General features: G+C 35.6%; 2 protein-coding genes and 2 non-coding genes across 5 annotated transcripts; 2 read left to right on the top strand and 2 right to left on the bottom strand.

Moving 5' to 3' along the window:
* Positions 1 to 500: 500 nt before the first annotated feature.
* On the top strand, positions 501 to 5,913 carry LOC130714109 (cysteine-rich receptor-like protein kinase 10). Of its 2 annotated transcripts, XM_057563997.1 has the most exons (8): positions 501 to 518; positions 701 to 1,509; positions 3,984 to 4,118; positions 4,216 to 4,337; positions 4,426 to 4,636; positions 4,748 to 4,988; positions 5,156 to 5,306; positions 5,407 to 5,913. In XM_057563997.1, the coding sequence occupies exons 2-8, from the start codon at positions 720 to 722 to the stop codon at positions 5,704 to 5,706; spliced, it is 1,950 nt and encodes a 649-aa protein (XP_057419980.1). In that variant the 5' UTR covers positions 501 to 518; positions 701 to 719; the 3' UTR covers positions 5,707 to 5,913. The 2 variants fall into 2 exon arrangements, with proteins under 2 accessions (XP_057419980.1, XP_057419979.1); XM_057563996.1 differs by lacking the exon at positions 501 to 518 and having other exon boundaries at positions 557 to 1,509.
* Positions 5,914 to 6,209: 296 nt separating this feature from the next.
* LOC130715782 (cysteine-rich receptor-like protein kinase 26) lies at positions 6,210 to 11,341 on the top strand. The gene is made up of 7 exons (XM_057565901.1): positions 6,210 to 7,764; positions 8,252 to 8,380; positions 8,642 to 8,769; positions 8,870 to 9,080; positions 9,163 to 9,400; positions 9,512 to 9,662; positions 10,968 to 11,341. The coding sequence occupies exons 1-7, from the start codon at positions 6,957 to 6,959 to the stop codon at positions 11,241 to 11,243; spliced, it is 1,941 nt and encodes a 646-aa protein (XP_057421884.1). The 5' UTR covers positions 6,210 to 6,956; the 3' UTR covers positions 11,244 to 11,341.
* Positions 11,342 to 11,378: 37 nt separating this feature from the next.
* Positions 11,379 to 11,451, bottom strand: TRNAR-ACG (transfer RNA arginine (anticodon ACG)). Its single transcript has one exon. It is a non-coding gene; the product is annotated as a tRNA-Arg (tRNA).
* An 83-nt stretch (positions 11,452 to 11,534) lies between these two features.
* On the bottom strand, positions 11,535 to 11,607 carry TRNAR-ACG (transfer RNA arginine (anticodon ACG)). The gene has a single exon. It is a non-coding gene; the product is annotated as a tRNA-Arg (tRNA).
* Between the last annotated feature and the right edge of the window lie 3,552 nt (positions 11,608 to 15,159).

Below are 15,159 nucleotides of genomic sequence, written 5' to 3'. Positions count from 1 at the left end.
GAAGATGGACCTTCTGATTTCTTTTTATTTTTTATAATTTTTTAATTATGTGTGGATGGTGTAATTAGTAAAAATAGGGGTGAGAATAGTAGTCCCGTTAAAAATTGGACGGCAATGTGACGGAGGAGTCCAATTTTAACAATTTGAAACATAGATGATCTAAATCGCGCAATCAGAACAAAGGGGGCCAAAATTGCACAAGAGGTAAACATCAGGGACGAAAACTGCAATTAAGCCTTTGTTTTTTTTAGACTTGTGGCTATGAGGCTGTTTGGTGGGCTTTAAATTTTTGTTCTGGGGTAGTTTTGGGCTCTCTCAATTTAGTTGAGTTTTTTGTTGAGTTGCTTCCCATTCCCGTCATTTGCAGGAATTTGTCTGAATAATATTACTATCCCTCATGTCATTGACAAAAAAAATAAATAATATATTTCTCATGTTCAATTAGTGTGAGTGCCAGCTACTAGTGGATATAGGCTTTGGTGGCTAAGTGGAAGGTGAAGTCAATGGAAAAATCAAATGTATGTATCATTCTCCCCCTTCCGGATTTGGCATTTTACATGATAATCACAAGCAAAATGTCAACATTGGCGTTTCAAACTTCCGTTTTCTAGTTTTCAATTTTATTCATTCCAATCACACCCGTCACCATTGACCAAGTTCTCAACATAAAAAAGCTTATCACATTTCATTTCTTGCGCAGAGCAACATCTTGATGCAACATGGTGACCAACCGTGTAACACTTTTTTTGCTCTTTGCAATCGGATTACTACTATGCTCCTCCGCCGCAGCTCCCAATTACATCGCCAATTACTGCAACCAAACCTCCAATTCCACCGCCAGATTCCAATCCAATCTCAACGTCCTCCTCTCCTCACTCATCTCCAACGCCTCCCAAACTGACGGCTACTACGCTTCCGCCATGGGCAGAGGAACCCCAGACGTCACCGAGGGCGATCTCCTCTGCCGCGGCGACATCTCCCCCACCACCTGCCATGACTGCGCCGCCGCCGCAGCGGCGGAAATCACGCGCCGCTGCCCTAACAAAACAGCGTCCATTGTCTGGTACGACGAGTGCACCATCACCTACACCTACCGCTACTACTCCCCCACCGGAACCGACCAGAGAGCAGCGTTGCCGAACGATGACGGCGACGGCAACGGCAACAACGGTGACATTTCTGATTCGGATATTGACAGTTACAACAGAACGTTGTTCGGTTTGTTGAATCGGTTGGGGGAGGAAGCTGCGGATCCTGGTTCGGCGAAGAGATTTGCGAGCGGCGATGAGGGGTTTGGCGGGTCATCGCGGCGGGTGTATGCGCTGGTGGAGTGCGCGGGGGATATGACGCGTGGTCAGTGTGAGGAGTGTTTGCAGAATGCGATTGGAATTCTTCCGGCCTGTTGCGGAGGAAGAAGGGGTGCGAGGGTTATGCTTGCGCGGTGTAATGTTAGGCACCAATTGTACTTGTTTTACAATTCAACAAGTGTGACTACTTCTCCTCCCTCAGGTAATTTTCTCATCTCAACAACTAGTGTTTGTTTTGCGATATGGATGCATCATATAAAACTCATATTACCACCCCTAATTTTATTGCTATTTATATGATTAATTGTCAAATTAGTCCCAGAGTTTGATTTTAGTCATCCGAGGAAAAATGACGTTTAGTGACGGTCATTTTTATAATTACTAGTGGTTTTTTACTGCCACTAAATACCATTTTTACTCATAGAGACTAAAATCAAATTATGTTATTGGATCATTAACCATTAGTTATAGGCTATGTTTGACATGTCATTTCAGCTAGCTTATAGCTTATTTGACTAGCTTAAAGCTTATTTGACTAGCTTTAAAGCTCTTCAAAAGTGTTTGGTGAATGAACTTATTTCAGTAGCTTAAAGCTTTAAGCTATAAATAGCTATCTCAGGTAGCTTATAACTTAAAGCTTATATCTTATTAAATTTTTTCTCATTTTTATCCTTATTATTTTATTAAAATTTCACCATTACCCTTATATATTTATAAAAACATTAAACATATTTTCTCCTCACACTTACGTATGCAGTTCCCGTCACCATTTCCGTCACACCACTACGCACCACAAGTATTAAAAATATTACATTAATAAAAACAAGTAAAAATTAATATTATATTTTTAAGATGATAAATAAATTAAGTTAATAAAAATATTTAAAGTGATAATAATTTTAATATTAATATTATATAGGTATTAATGTGAAAATAAAGTAATGTTAAATATAAAAATAATTATACAAGTATGTCATTTTATGTCATTTTACAATTTCAGCTTGTTTAATAGCTAGTTTTACCAAACACTTTTGTTTCAATCACGTAGCTTTTCAGCTTTCAGCTAGCTTATCAGCTAGCTTATCAGCTTTCAGCTATCAGCTAGCTTATAAGCTTTCAGCTAGCTTTTCAGCTTTCAGCTAGCTTATCAGCTAAACATGCCAAAGATAGCCATAATCTCAATAAATAAAAATTAATTTTAATAATTTTTAATATATGATCCGACCTGCCTTGGCCATGAATTTAGTGGATTGGGAAATAGACTTAAAGTGGATTATTAAGTTAAAAATATTCAGCCCATCGCACAAAAAATGCGGCCCAATCGGACTAGCCAACTCTTTTTATTTTTTTACTTCATCCCAACAACTCCAACAACCTAAAAAAACAACTCCAACAAATGTATTAAAATATTTAAGTGGACCTCACAATCTAGTTTCTCAAATTAAGTAGTTTTTTTCTTTTGAAGAAAAATTAAGCATAGTTAATACTGATATTTGTGTTAAAATTTTATTTTTAGAGTTGCCTGCTGCAACAACTTTCAACAGCCACCATGGATCACTTGTGTATGTGCAATGGTGAGATAAACTCTCATTAACTTTTGTTTCAGCTAGGGTGCATCTTGCAAGTTGTGTATGGTTGCATCACCCACATTTAACAAATTTACCCCTTTAACTAGTTTTAACTTTATAATGCATCTCATTTCACTTCTCCTTCCTTCTCCCGGTGACGGACCTTTTGGTGGACATAGGGGAGCTGTAGCTCCCTCAGAGATTTGGCCAAAAAACTTTTATTATATAGGATATATTATACTGTAAAAATCATATATATTACCTAACAAGTGTTAATTGCAATGATAAAAAGTTGTTGTTTAAATTATATGTTGAGTGTTTGATCCTCAGGAGCCTCATTTCTGAAAATATATTTAACCTTTATCACACAAGGATTTAAATTGTGAGAGCAATTTAGTAAAAAAAAATATAAAACTAATAAAACTTATATCAGCGTCACAATACCAATTTTTTTTTTTAAAAAAGTCACAGTACTAGAAAAATTAGAAAGAGTAGGGACTTACCCAACAAAACAAGCTTATAAAAATAAATATAATACTAATATTTTATGTAAGGAAATTTAGTTATTTCATTATTGTTAGCAACACTTTATGTTATTTTGATTTTAGTATATGATATCAATATATGAATTAAAATATTTATGTACTTAGACTAATGACTTTTGATTCTCTATGAAATATTTTTTTGGTGTTAGTAAAATATTTCAAAATTTATATATTTAAATTTATTTGAGCTCCCCCATAAATTTTGTTGAAGTTTCGCCACTGCTTCTCCCCCTCTTCTCCACAAATTTCCCTCTTTCTTCACCAGAATCAGATTCAAGCTTTTCACCAATCCATCTTTGCTGAACACCCCTCCCTCAAACCTCACACCAATCTCCCAAATATCCTCAACCATTCTTCCAGCTGTTCCATGACCAAAATAAGAAAGTAATACAAAAAAATGACATGACAATATATGACTGGATTTTTATGTAAATCTCTTTATACTTTCCGTGCATATACATTAAATCCAAATACAAATATATGAAAGTGGATAAAGTACTATTAGTCTGTTTTCATTTCTAATTACTAAAGCTTGGATTTTTTTTCTGAAATTGTTTATGCAGGTGATAAGAAATCAGAGTCATGGAAAATTGCCTTACTTGTAGTTATCATCAGTTTGATAATTTCCCTGTGCTGTCTCTGTTATTTCCTAATGAGAAAATCAAGGAAGAAACATAGGTCCCTTCTTAGGAGAAACTGTAAGTAATTTTTAAAGTAAAGCCATATATATATATTCTCATTTCTTTAAAAGGTTGAAGGATTAAGTTTTCATTGCTTTATTTGATATGGCTACAGTTGGGGATGAAAGCTCGAATTTGGGGTCATTACAATTCAATTTGGCTACAATTCAGGATGCCACAAGGAATTTTTCAATTGAAAACAAAATCGGAGAAGGTGGATTTGGAGAGGTTTACAAGGTAACAAAGTATATTTAGAAGTATATTTAGTTTCACTTGTTTCTTAATTCTTATAATGAACTGGTTGGTTATACCGTTATACTTTCAGGGTATCCTTTTAGATGGACAACAAATAGCCGTTAAAAAACTCTCACAGTTGTCAGGACAAGGAGCTATAGAATTTAAGAACGAGATTACACTCATAGCCAAACTTCAACATAGAAATCTAGTGACGTTGCTAGGATTTTGCTTGGAAGATCGAGAGAAGATGCTTATTTATGAATTTGTGCCTAACAAGAGCCTTGATTACTTTCTATTTGGTAAATGTTATCTTCTTAACTTTACCATTTTTTAACCTTTAATTATTATTGATTTTTAAATTTAACTATGCTAGATTTTTTTTTAACTTGATTGTACTTTGATATTTGTAGGTCCCCACAAGAGCGGCCGTGTATTGAATTGGTTTGAACGTTATAAAATTATCGAAGGAATCGCTAGAGGAATTCTTTATTTACATGACCATTCACGATTAAAAGTTATACATCGTGATCTTAAACCTAGCAATATATTAATAGACCAAAATATGAATCCAAAGATCTCTGATTTTGGTTTGGCAAGGATGGTTTCTATAGATCAAGATCGCGGAAATACAAATAGAATTGTGGGTACATAGTAAGTATATCTAAATCCATATTGTTTTCACATCTTCATCTCCTTCCATTCACATTAAAATGTTTAAAATCTAGTTGTAGTTTAAATTTTCAATTCTTTCATCTTCTATTATTGATAAACATGTTTCAAAGCACACGCTTATCCTAAATATCCGTGTTTTTTAACAGTGGTTATATGTCTCCGGAATATGCAATGCATGGACAATTTTCAGAAAAGTCAGATGTGTTTAGTTTTGGTGTCATAGTTTTGGAGACAATTAGCGCGAAAAAGAACACTCGTTCTCTTCTAGCTAATGATGATGACGACCTCTTGAGTTATGTGAGTATCTACTTCTAATTAGCTACTATATTGTTTAATTGATACAAAATGAAACAAAAAAGGCAAGAATCCAGGTATCTAATTTGTGAAACAATTCCAGGCTTGGAGGCAATGGAGGGATCAAACACCGTTGAATATATTGGACAAAGATATAAAAGAGCCTTTCAACCATAGTGAAATCATTAAGTGCATCCAAATTGGTTTACTATGTGTGCAAGAGAAGCCAGAGAATAGACCTACTATGGAAAAAATTGTTTTGTATCTCAGTAGCCCTTTAGCTGAGTTGCCACTTCCTGGAGAACCGATCATTCCTATTCGCAATATGGTAGCAGGGGAATCAAGTTCTGGTTCTGCATTATCAACTAATGAAATGTCCGTGAGTATATTTGTGCCTCGATAACATGATCTATAACTTTGGTGGATCACTTGGAATTTTTGTGATTTTTCATTTGTAGTTGGTATATAAACAGAATACATCTGTAAATTGGGACAAAATCCTCTATAATATGACCTTATGTTGGTCATAGTTTTTTCATGGTAAACTTCTACACCATGGCTAATGGATATAATATGACCTTACATATATAATTTTGAAGTAATTCTCTCATTTTGATTTTTTTTTATAGTTTTAAAATATCATGCAGTGTATAAAGTATCTGTTAATATAAAATGAAATGCAAATCTTATAAGAAAGAAAATTCTGCGCATTGGGCAATGTCAAGCCCATTAAAATTGACAATGAACAAGTCAGTGGAGGGATTGATTTCAACGTTGTCATCTACCACTCATGTTTAATCAACCATCTTTTTCTTTTCTTCTCTCAATTTTAAAATTTTGATCCGCGTTCAATTGTGATTATGTGAAGGTTTGGTACAAGGAAGAGTAGGTATAAAATGATGTATCCATCTTGAATATAAAACTCATTCAAGAGACTCCAAAAAAACAAAAAGAACAAGTCAATGGGAGTTTGGCGTCTTTTCAAGGGTGCTAACTAAGAGGGAAAGGATAGAAAACTCCGCAACATTTCATGTTTTAATTTGCTTCTTTGAACAACATAGAAAATACAATGTTGGGAGCTGGTAAGCTTCTTGAATGTGTATATATACGTAGTCAATGACAAATGCAGTTTGGAAGATTTGAGAAGAGGGGGAGAAAAGTTCCATGTGTTTTGCATGGGTTGACTAGGTTGTATTGGGATTTTAAGCAGATCATATATCCTCTGTTTCACCTAAAAAAATACAATTAGATATCACTAAAAAAAAGAAACAGTCAAAATGGAAAGTTCAAAGAGTGCTTAAAGATATTTTGGAGCTGCTATTGCAGAATATACAATTTACTTTGAAAGCCTAGAGTAGTTTTTACAAGAAAAAATACACAAGCAAACTGTTGAGTGTGGTAGAAGCTGTTTCTAATGTATATGATTCTAATCATATGAAATGGTCTGGGTTTGAATAAAATCTCTTGGCAATCAACAGCATAAAGTGCTTTGACTTTTCATACCAAATAAACAAGATATATATTGACCTTTTGCTAATCCTGCTATTTGATTGTGTCAAAAAAATGTGTCCACAAAAAGTTACAATCTCTTGATCTACATAAATGTTACAACTTGGAACCTAGCTGATCATAGGGACATTCCCTTCTAGTACAATGACACCTTCAAGAGTTTTTTCCCTTCTTTGTCTCCTTGTCATACTTACATCTCACACCAATGCCCAGCCAAGCTTCTTGTACCATTTCTGCATGAATGATAAAGGCAACTACACTGAAAACAGCACCTACAAGACCAACCTCAACACCCTCTTATCATCTCTTTCTTCCAACACACAAATTGATTATGGCTTCTACAATTTCTCTGAAGGCCAAAACTCTGACAAAGTTAACGCAATTGGGATGTGTAGAGGAGATGTTCAGCCAGAAACATGCCGCAGTTGCCTCAATGATTCAAGAGTCCTTCTCACGCAGCGTTGTCCAAACCAGAAAGAGGCTATTGGCTGGTATGATAACTGCATGTTGCGGTACTCAAACCGTTCAATATTTTCTGTCATGGAACCTCAACCTACATACTATTTGTGGACACAGAGCAATGCAAGTGATGTGGATCAGTTCAATCAAGTGCTTCAGGACTTGGTGGGAAGTTTGAGAAGTGAAGCTGCATCTGGTGATTCTCTTAAGAAGTATGCTGCAGGAAATGCAGCAGGGCCAAGCTTTCAAACTATATTTGCTCTTCTGCAATGCACTCCTGATTTGTCAGAGCAAGAGTGCAATGATTGCTTGGTGGAGGCTATCTCAGATATCTCAAGTTGTTGTGCTGGCAAGACAAGTGGGAGGATTGGAAAACCAAGCTGCAATCTTAGATTTGATACTTCACCCTTCTATGACTCTACTACAACTGATGCCTCTCCTCCATCACAATCACAAGTACCTCCTCCAGGCGCAAATAATACTTCCACAAAAGGTACCTGTTACGCAATACTTATAGCATGCTTAGATCAATTTTTCTTTCCTCAGAATCAATTCTAGAACTCAGAAGCTACTTACAAGAGTTTCTCCCAAGAATTGATTCTGGCAGGATTTCCAAACAACCAATTACAGTATGTTTAGAAACACGTTTAACCATGCTTAAAGCCAAAATAAATTCTAGGAGAGAAGCTCAAGTAAATAGTGTCTATACCTAAATATTGATTCTGATTTCTGAGAGAAAATGAAGGTGATCAAGACTACTAAATTTATCCTGCTTCAAGCCATATCTATGTTGGTCAGTGTCTGCACTCAATGTTTTTTTGTGTGGCTTGTTTCCTTTCCCATCAATTAAACTGAACATATAACTGTTTTGCTAAAGTTCAACCTATAAGATGGGTATTTGGGGTTTCAGTTCTTCTATACATCACTATTGACATCAAATATCTGAGTTAGTGTTCAACATGGAATTGTGGTTTTTGCAGGAAATAACAACACAACACGAATTGTCATTGCGGTAGTTGTGCCAATTGTAGTCATCACTGTACTGGTCATATCTGTGTGCATCTTCTTAAGAGCAAGGAAGCAAAGGAGACATATTGATGATACTGATAGTAAGACAAAGCACTGTTTTCATGTGATTTCGTATTGACAATTAGACTATGTTTACTAAATTTTCAGCATTGACATGATAAAATTTTCCTATAATTAATCATAATAGAAATGATAAATTATGAAGTACTTTCTGTGACTATAACAGAAGGTATTGAATCACTCAGAGAAAGAAAGGCAAATTTATTGTTAACTATCATGCTTTTACTGATTTTCTCACCTTTCAAGGACTAAAATTGATTAAATTATGTTCCCATGTGTAGCTGAAGCTGACAGTGAAATTGAACCTGCTGATACAATGCAGTTCAACTTTGAGACCATAAGAAAGGCTACAAATAACTTTTCCGACACAAATTTGCTAGGTCGAGGAGGATTTGGGCCTGTTTACAAGGTAAAATATGTGGCTACACTTTAGATATACATTAATCTACAGATTGAGGTTTTCACTATTGGCCCCTATTTATATTTACCTCAAACTGAAACATTTTCAGGGTAAGCTTTCAAATGGACTAGAAGTTGCTGTGAAAAGGTTGTCAATAAATTCAGGACAAGGAGATACAGAGTTCAAGAACGAGGTACAGTTGGTGGCCAAGCTACAACACAGAAATTTAGTCAGGCTACTTGGCTTCAGTTTGGAAAGAGAAGAAAAGTTACTAGTTTATGAGTTTGTTCCCAATAAAAGCCTTGATTACTTTATTTTTGGTAAGAACTTCACTGAAAATTCTATTCTGCATAATTGCTGTAGATATGGTTTAAAAATTTATATCGTGATTTGGGTTTGCAGATCCAGTTAAGCGTGCACATATGGATTGGGAAAGGCGGTATAAAATCATAGGAGGCATTGCCAAAGGCCTTCTTTACCTTCATGAGGATTCGAGACTGCGAATTATTCACCGTGATCTCAAAGCAAGTAACATTCTCTTAGATGAAGAGATGAATCCTAAGATAGCAGATTTTGGCATGGCAAGATTGTTTGCTGTGGATCAAACTCAAGGAAACACAAGTAGAGTTGTTGGAACGTAGTAAGTACCATGATATGAAAGCATCATTTAATTCTTTTACACAGTCCAAAATATCAAACTAAAATGGAGTAACATGTTGTGCTAATTGAGCTTGATCATATTGACATGCAGTGGATATATGGCACCTGAGTATGTAAGGGAAGGACTGTTCTCAGTGAAGTCAGATGTGTTTAGCTTTGGCGTACTTGTTCTAGAGATTGTAAGTGGCCAGAAAAATAGTAGCTTCTATAATGGAGAGTATGTAGAGGATCTAATAAGCTTTGTAAGTCTCCTATCTCTTATTCAAAGGTTTCATAGTTAGTCTTATTTGCCTTTTGAAGTATATGATTAGGGGTGCATTTCGGTAACTGTTCGATTAAACACTAACAATAGTAAGCAAGCTAATTTATAAAGCTCAAGACAATAAAGCCTATAAGTAAATAGTAAGTATATGTTTGGCTTCAAGTTTCCTCATCTACAGAAACACTTCTAATCTTCTCTAATGTGGTTTTTCAATTTTCATCGTCATACCATGTTTGGGTGAAATTCTTAGAAGCATTTCAGGCTGACAAAATCAAGTTGAGGCCAAAGCAAAAAGACAGAGCTTTTGAGTTAACATGAAAGTGATTTCATCTCTTCTCACAAGACATTTCTACTATTCTTTCTATAGAAATCACTTTTATAGTAAACTTGTACAAATATAGTTCACATCAGGGTTGTCAATAGCGCGCGATAGCGGCGCAATAGCGCCGCTGCGTGGCGGCGCAGAGGTTGGGCGCGACGCAGGAGGCTGTAGAGGTGTAGAAATCGCGTCGCGGTGGTAGCGGGCGCGATCGCGGCCGAAAATCGCGCGATGTGGCGTGAGGAAGAAAGATTGATGGAAAACCCTAATTTCATGGCGAAAACCCGAAATTGCCCCCAGTTTTAAACATTAGGTTAAAAAATTTAAGGGCATTTTGGAGTTTTCCTATCTTTAATGAAACACTGTGTTTCACTCTGTACAATAAAAACCCTGCGAAGGAAAACACCAAATTGCCCCCAGATCTAAACAATCCTTTGAAATTTCAAGGGCATTTTGGGGTTTTTGCAGCACTAATGAAACACATCGTTTTGTCTTTCTTCTACCTTCAGCCTCTGCAATCTTCTCCCTTTTTTTTTCACGATGAAACCTGTGATTTCAGCCTCCTTCTTCCTCCTTCCTCCTCCTCCTCCTTCCTCCTCCTTCTTCAGCGTAGCGGCCATAGCGCTACACGCTATAGCGCTATAGCGTTTTTTGGCCTTGCCGCTACGCGACGCTATCCGCCATTGACAACACTGGTTCACATCACTTTCAACTCACTTTTACCCTAATCAATTTGCTCAAAATCAATTCTATCCAAAACTATTTCTACCAACGCTAAACCAAACATGCAAGTTATTTTTTATAAGCCAAATGCTAGCTTAAGCGCTTATATATGACATAGGCTAAAAAACACTTCTCCAAAAGCCAAATGCACCCTAGATTTTATGTATAACTATTAACTAGTCCAGATAAAATGAGAGAAGTTGATATGTGAACTAACCTTTTATTGCAATTGCATCCTTTCAGGCCTGGAAAAGCTGGAAGGAGGGAACAGCATCAAATCTTGTGGATCCTACATTGGTTAATGGCTCAAGAAATGAAATAATGAGATGCATCCACATTGGTTTACTATGTGTTCAAGGAAACTTAGCTGACAGACCAACCATGGCTGTTGTTGTGCTCATGCTTAACAGCTACTCACTCACTCTCCCAGTACCTGCAGAGCCTGCATTTTTCATGAACAGCAGAGGCTTGTCAGATATTCAGTCATGGGAGGAAGATGATTCAGGGACAACAACATAGTCAATAAAATCTGTTGTTAGAGTGTATATCAGCATACTAATGTATATTAGAGAATGAATTATATGTGCATGAAAAACGTTTCGTTTAATTCTTACAAAAAATATTTGAAGAAATAAATTACAAAAAAAATTTAATCGACTCTGCTGGGGATCGAACCCAGAATCTCTGGTTCCGTAGACCAGCGCCTTATCCATTGGGCCACAGAGTCCTATGTTGAGATAAACTTGAAAGTTTATATTATTAAAATGTAAAAGAGTGAAAGCTATTTACAAGGACGACAAAAAAGAAAAACGACTCTGCTGGGGATCGAACCCAGAATCTCTGGTTCCGTAGACCAGCGCCTTATCCATTGGGCCACAGAGTCAATTGTTAGTATTTTCCAATATTCATTTATAAATTATTATGAATAATAAAAAATATTTTAATAACAACTTATTACTATATCTATATCTTTATATTCTCCTTTCACTAGTAACTCAACATTTTGTTGGGACTTCTGAATTGTATTTAACAAATTGTTCTTGTTGGAACTGAAACGACTCTCAAGAAAATTGTCATTTGCCAACAGTAGAAAACCATCGGTAAAGAGTTGGTAAACTTGATCTACGTGTTTGATTGATTTATCATGTTTCAAAATTTCATAATATTATAAATTACCATCTCAGGGGCACATGAATGAAACATTCTCAGCTTGTTAGTAGGTTAAAATTAATAAAAGGGTTGATTTTGGTCTTAGAGTTGAGGAGTACAGCAGCATAATTCTTAAATTATACATTTCAACACTCTCATTTCAATTGATTTATTATGTGAAAAGTTAACACATTTATCTCACTTATTAAGAAATGTGTGAACTTTTAAAAAAATAATCAATCAATGAGGATGTTCGAGTGTGTTCGTTAAAGATAAAGTGAATTCTAACATTTCTCAAATAAGTTTGACACATTTGTGTCAATTGATCCATTCCAATCTCATATAGCCATTAGTAGATAGGAAAAGAAAGAAAAACCTTAAAGAAATTGAGGTTTACACTAACTACTATTGCCCCTATTTATAGTTGGATGTCATTAAAACTAGTGTCCAAGAAGGTATTATATTGATGAATCACTCAACGTCCAAAAAAGATTCCACAAAGTACAACGAGTAATGATATATACACACCTCATCTTTTAAACACTTCATTTCCACCTATTTTTCTTTCTACCTCTCTCCTCTTATCATCTATCATATCTCATATTTTCTCTCTCATACTTTTTCTTTTCTTCCTATATCTCTCCTCCTCCACCTCCTTCCACCTCAAAATGAGGTGTGAAGAAATCATAATTCAAGTACAACACCACCCAAGGGTGACCACGAAGACATAATCAATATAATTTGTGTTGGAGGAAAAACTTTACAATAGAGTATTCAACTTGGTCTGGTAGATGCTGTTTGCAGTTTAGTTGCCTTTATCATTCATGCAGAAATTTTGTTGGGCGTTAGTGTAGGACATGAGCGTGACAAGTTGACAAAGAATTAAGGGAAATCACTCCGGAAGGTGCCATTGTACTAGAAGGGAATTTCACCTAGAAGGGAAATTAGTTGTGACATTTAAAGAAGATTAAGAGATTGCTACTTTGCGTACACATTCTTTGCCACAATCAAACAGCAGGGTAAGCTAAAAGTCAATAAGCCCTTGGTATAAAAAATCAAATCACTTAGGTACCAATTACTTATTGTTGTTCATTGCCACGAGTTCTGCAGACTAAGTCCAAATCATATGCTTAGATACTTTAGAAACAACTTCTCCAAAGGTTGTTTATTGATAATGCATGTTGTGCAGGTACTGGCAGGGTGAGAGAGAGTAGTTGTTAAGCATGAGTAGAAATTTGACATCATTACATTTGTATAAATTTTTTTCATAAATATGTCAAAACATAAATCACTTTACTTTCAACATAATTAAATTTACCAAAATCAATTTTTTTCAAAATCAATTATGTGCTAAGTTGTCGTTGAATCATTTCCATGACAGAATAACCGACAAACCTCTGTTGTTTATTAATAATGCATGTTCTGCAGGTACTAGGAGGGTGAGAGATCGAGTAGTTGTTAAGCATGAGTAGAATTTTGACATCATTACATTGCATAAATATTTTTTTCATAAATATGTCAAAACATAAATCACTTTATTTTCAACTCACCTCAACTCACTTTTAATATAATTAAATTTTATTCAAAATCAATCATGTACTAAGTTGTGGCTAAATCATTCCTATGACATAATATCTGACAAACATCTGTTGTTTATTGATAATGCACTATTAAGCATGAGTAAAAAAAAAGCCATGGTTGGGATGTCAGCTAAGTTTCTCCGAACACTACAAAGTAAACCAATATGTTTCCTCGGGACTGAACCAAGAATTTGGTTCTACTTCGTAGAGCAGATGCGACTTATCCATTGGGGCATGAAGTCAACTTACTCTTGAAAACCAACATTATGAAAATTTGACTTCATTAAGATCAAACATAGAATCTCTGGAAATTTGACAACATTACCTTGCATAAATATTTTTTTCATAAATGAATCAAAACATAAATCCATTTATTTTCAACCTACTTTAACTTACTTTTCACATAGTAAATTTTTTACAAAAACCAGTTTTATCCAACATCACGCTTATCCAAACACGTGTGAAGTTGTTCCTGAAGATATCTATAAACACTACAAAGGAAGTAGCTAAAATCTACTGTTCACTTTGAGAGTTTATTCAGTGTGTCAAGGTCCACGGTAAGGCTACTTTTTGTTCTTTTTTTATAAGCTGGTTCCTTTTTGTTGCTTTTCCGATTACAATTGCACCAAATTTATTACTTTTTTATTTATGTATAAAGTAAATAAAAAAGGTAGGTTACTCAGCCTCTCTCCTCTCTTCTGAACATCCTCTACGTTTCTCTCCCCCCATCATCGGAATCCTCAACCTGGCAACTGCCGCGAGCACCACCATCACATACAACCCAAATCTGCCTCTATTCTTCACTCTCTATCGTGCATCCCTTTCAACAGCCGCCGCCCCACCTCGCCGGAGAACCGGCAAACACCCTTTTCAACAGCCGCAAATCCCAGTTTTTTGACAGGTTAAAAACCCTTTCCTCCTTTATCTTCTTTTTTTCTACTTTTCTGAACACAGACCCGTAAGTGAAAACTTTTCGACATCTAATTTCACTTTTCTGCACCAATTCAAGTTAGGAGTATACTTTACATCACTTTTCTGGCCAATTGCTCCATATATAAGGCCCTCCAATTCAGATTTTTTGTGGCACAATACGAAAGCACCACCGGCAGGGAGGAACAAGAAGAGGAAGTAGTCGCTCTAATCGAACACCGCACCCATGAAGTCGAAAACATCCACAAACGCATCGCTTATTACCAATCTCAGGTCACTCTTTTCACTACTACAACTACTATTACTACTTCCCTTTCAATATCATGCTTGGTTTTTCTTGTGGTGTATACAGGAATGTTGTTTTTTATCACTGTTATCATAGATTTGTTTGTTCTCAAGTGAAGCTTTGTTGTGTGTTATACTTATAGCTACTAAAGGTGTAGATTTTATTGGGTGGTTAATATAAGATTGTGAATGATGTGCAGCTTGAGGAGGCAGAGAAAAGGTTGCAGGATTCTGAATCGAACCAGCCAATGCAGTTTCGTGTAGGAAAAATAACAGCTTGGATAATGGGATTAAACCGGTGAAGATGGACTGGCGATCAAGCAGTCCTGTTGATAGGAATGAAGGTTCTTTATGTCCATCTTTTTTGTTTAGTTTAGTTTTTGTTTGGTTCTTTTGTCTATAAATTTTGCAATGTTCTAATATTTATGTGTGTGATATGTGGAATTGATTCTAGATGCATGAACAGGGGGTTCATTCAATAAACAAAGAAG

The sequence above is a fragment of the Lotus japonicus genome, chromosome 4, assembly GCF_012489685.1.
Source record: "Lotus japonicus ecotype B-129 chromosome 4, LjGifu_v1.2".
In the NCBI taxonomy this organism is placed as follows: Eukaryota; Viridiplantae; Streptophyta; class Magnoliopsida; order Fabales; family Fabaceae; genus Lotus; species Lotus japonicus.
This window is presented reverse-complemented; position numbering and strand designations above follow the sequence as displayed.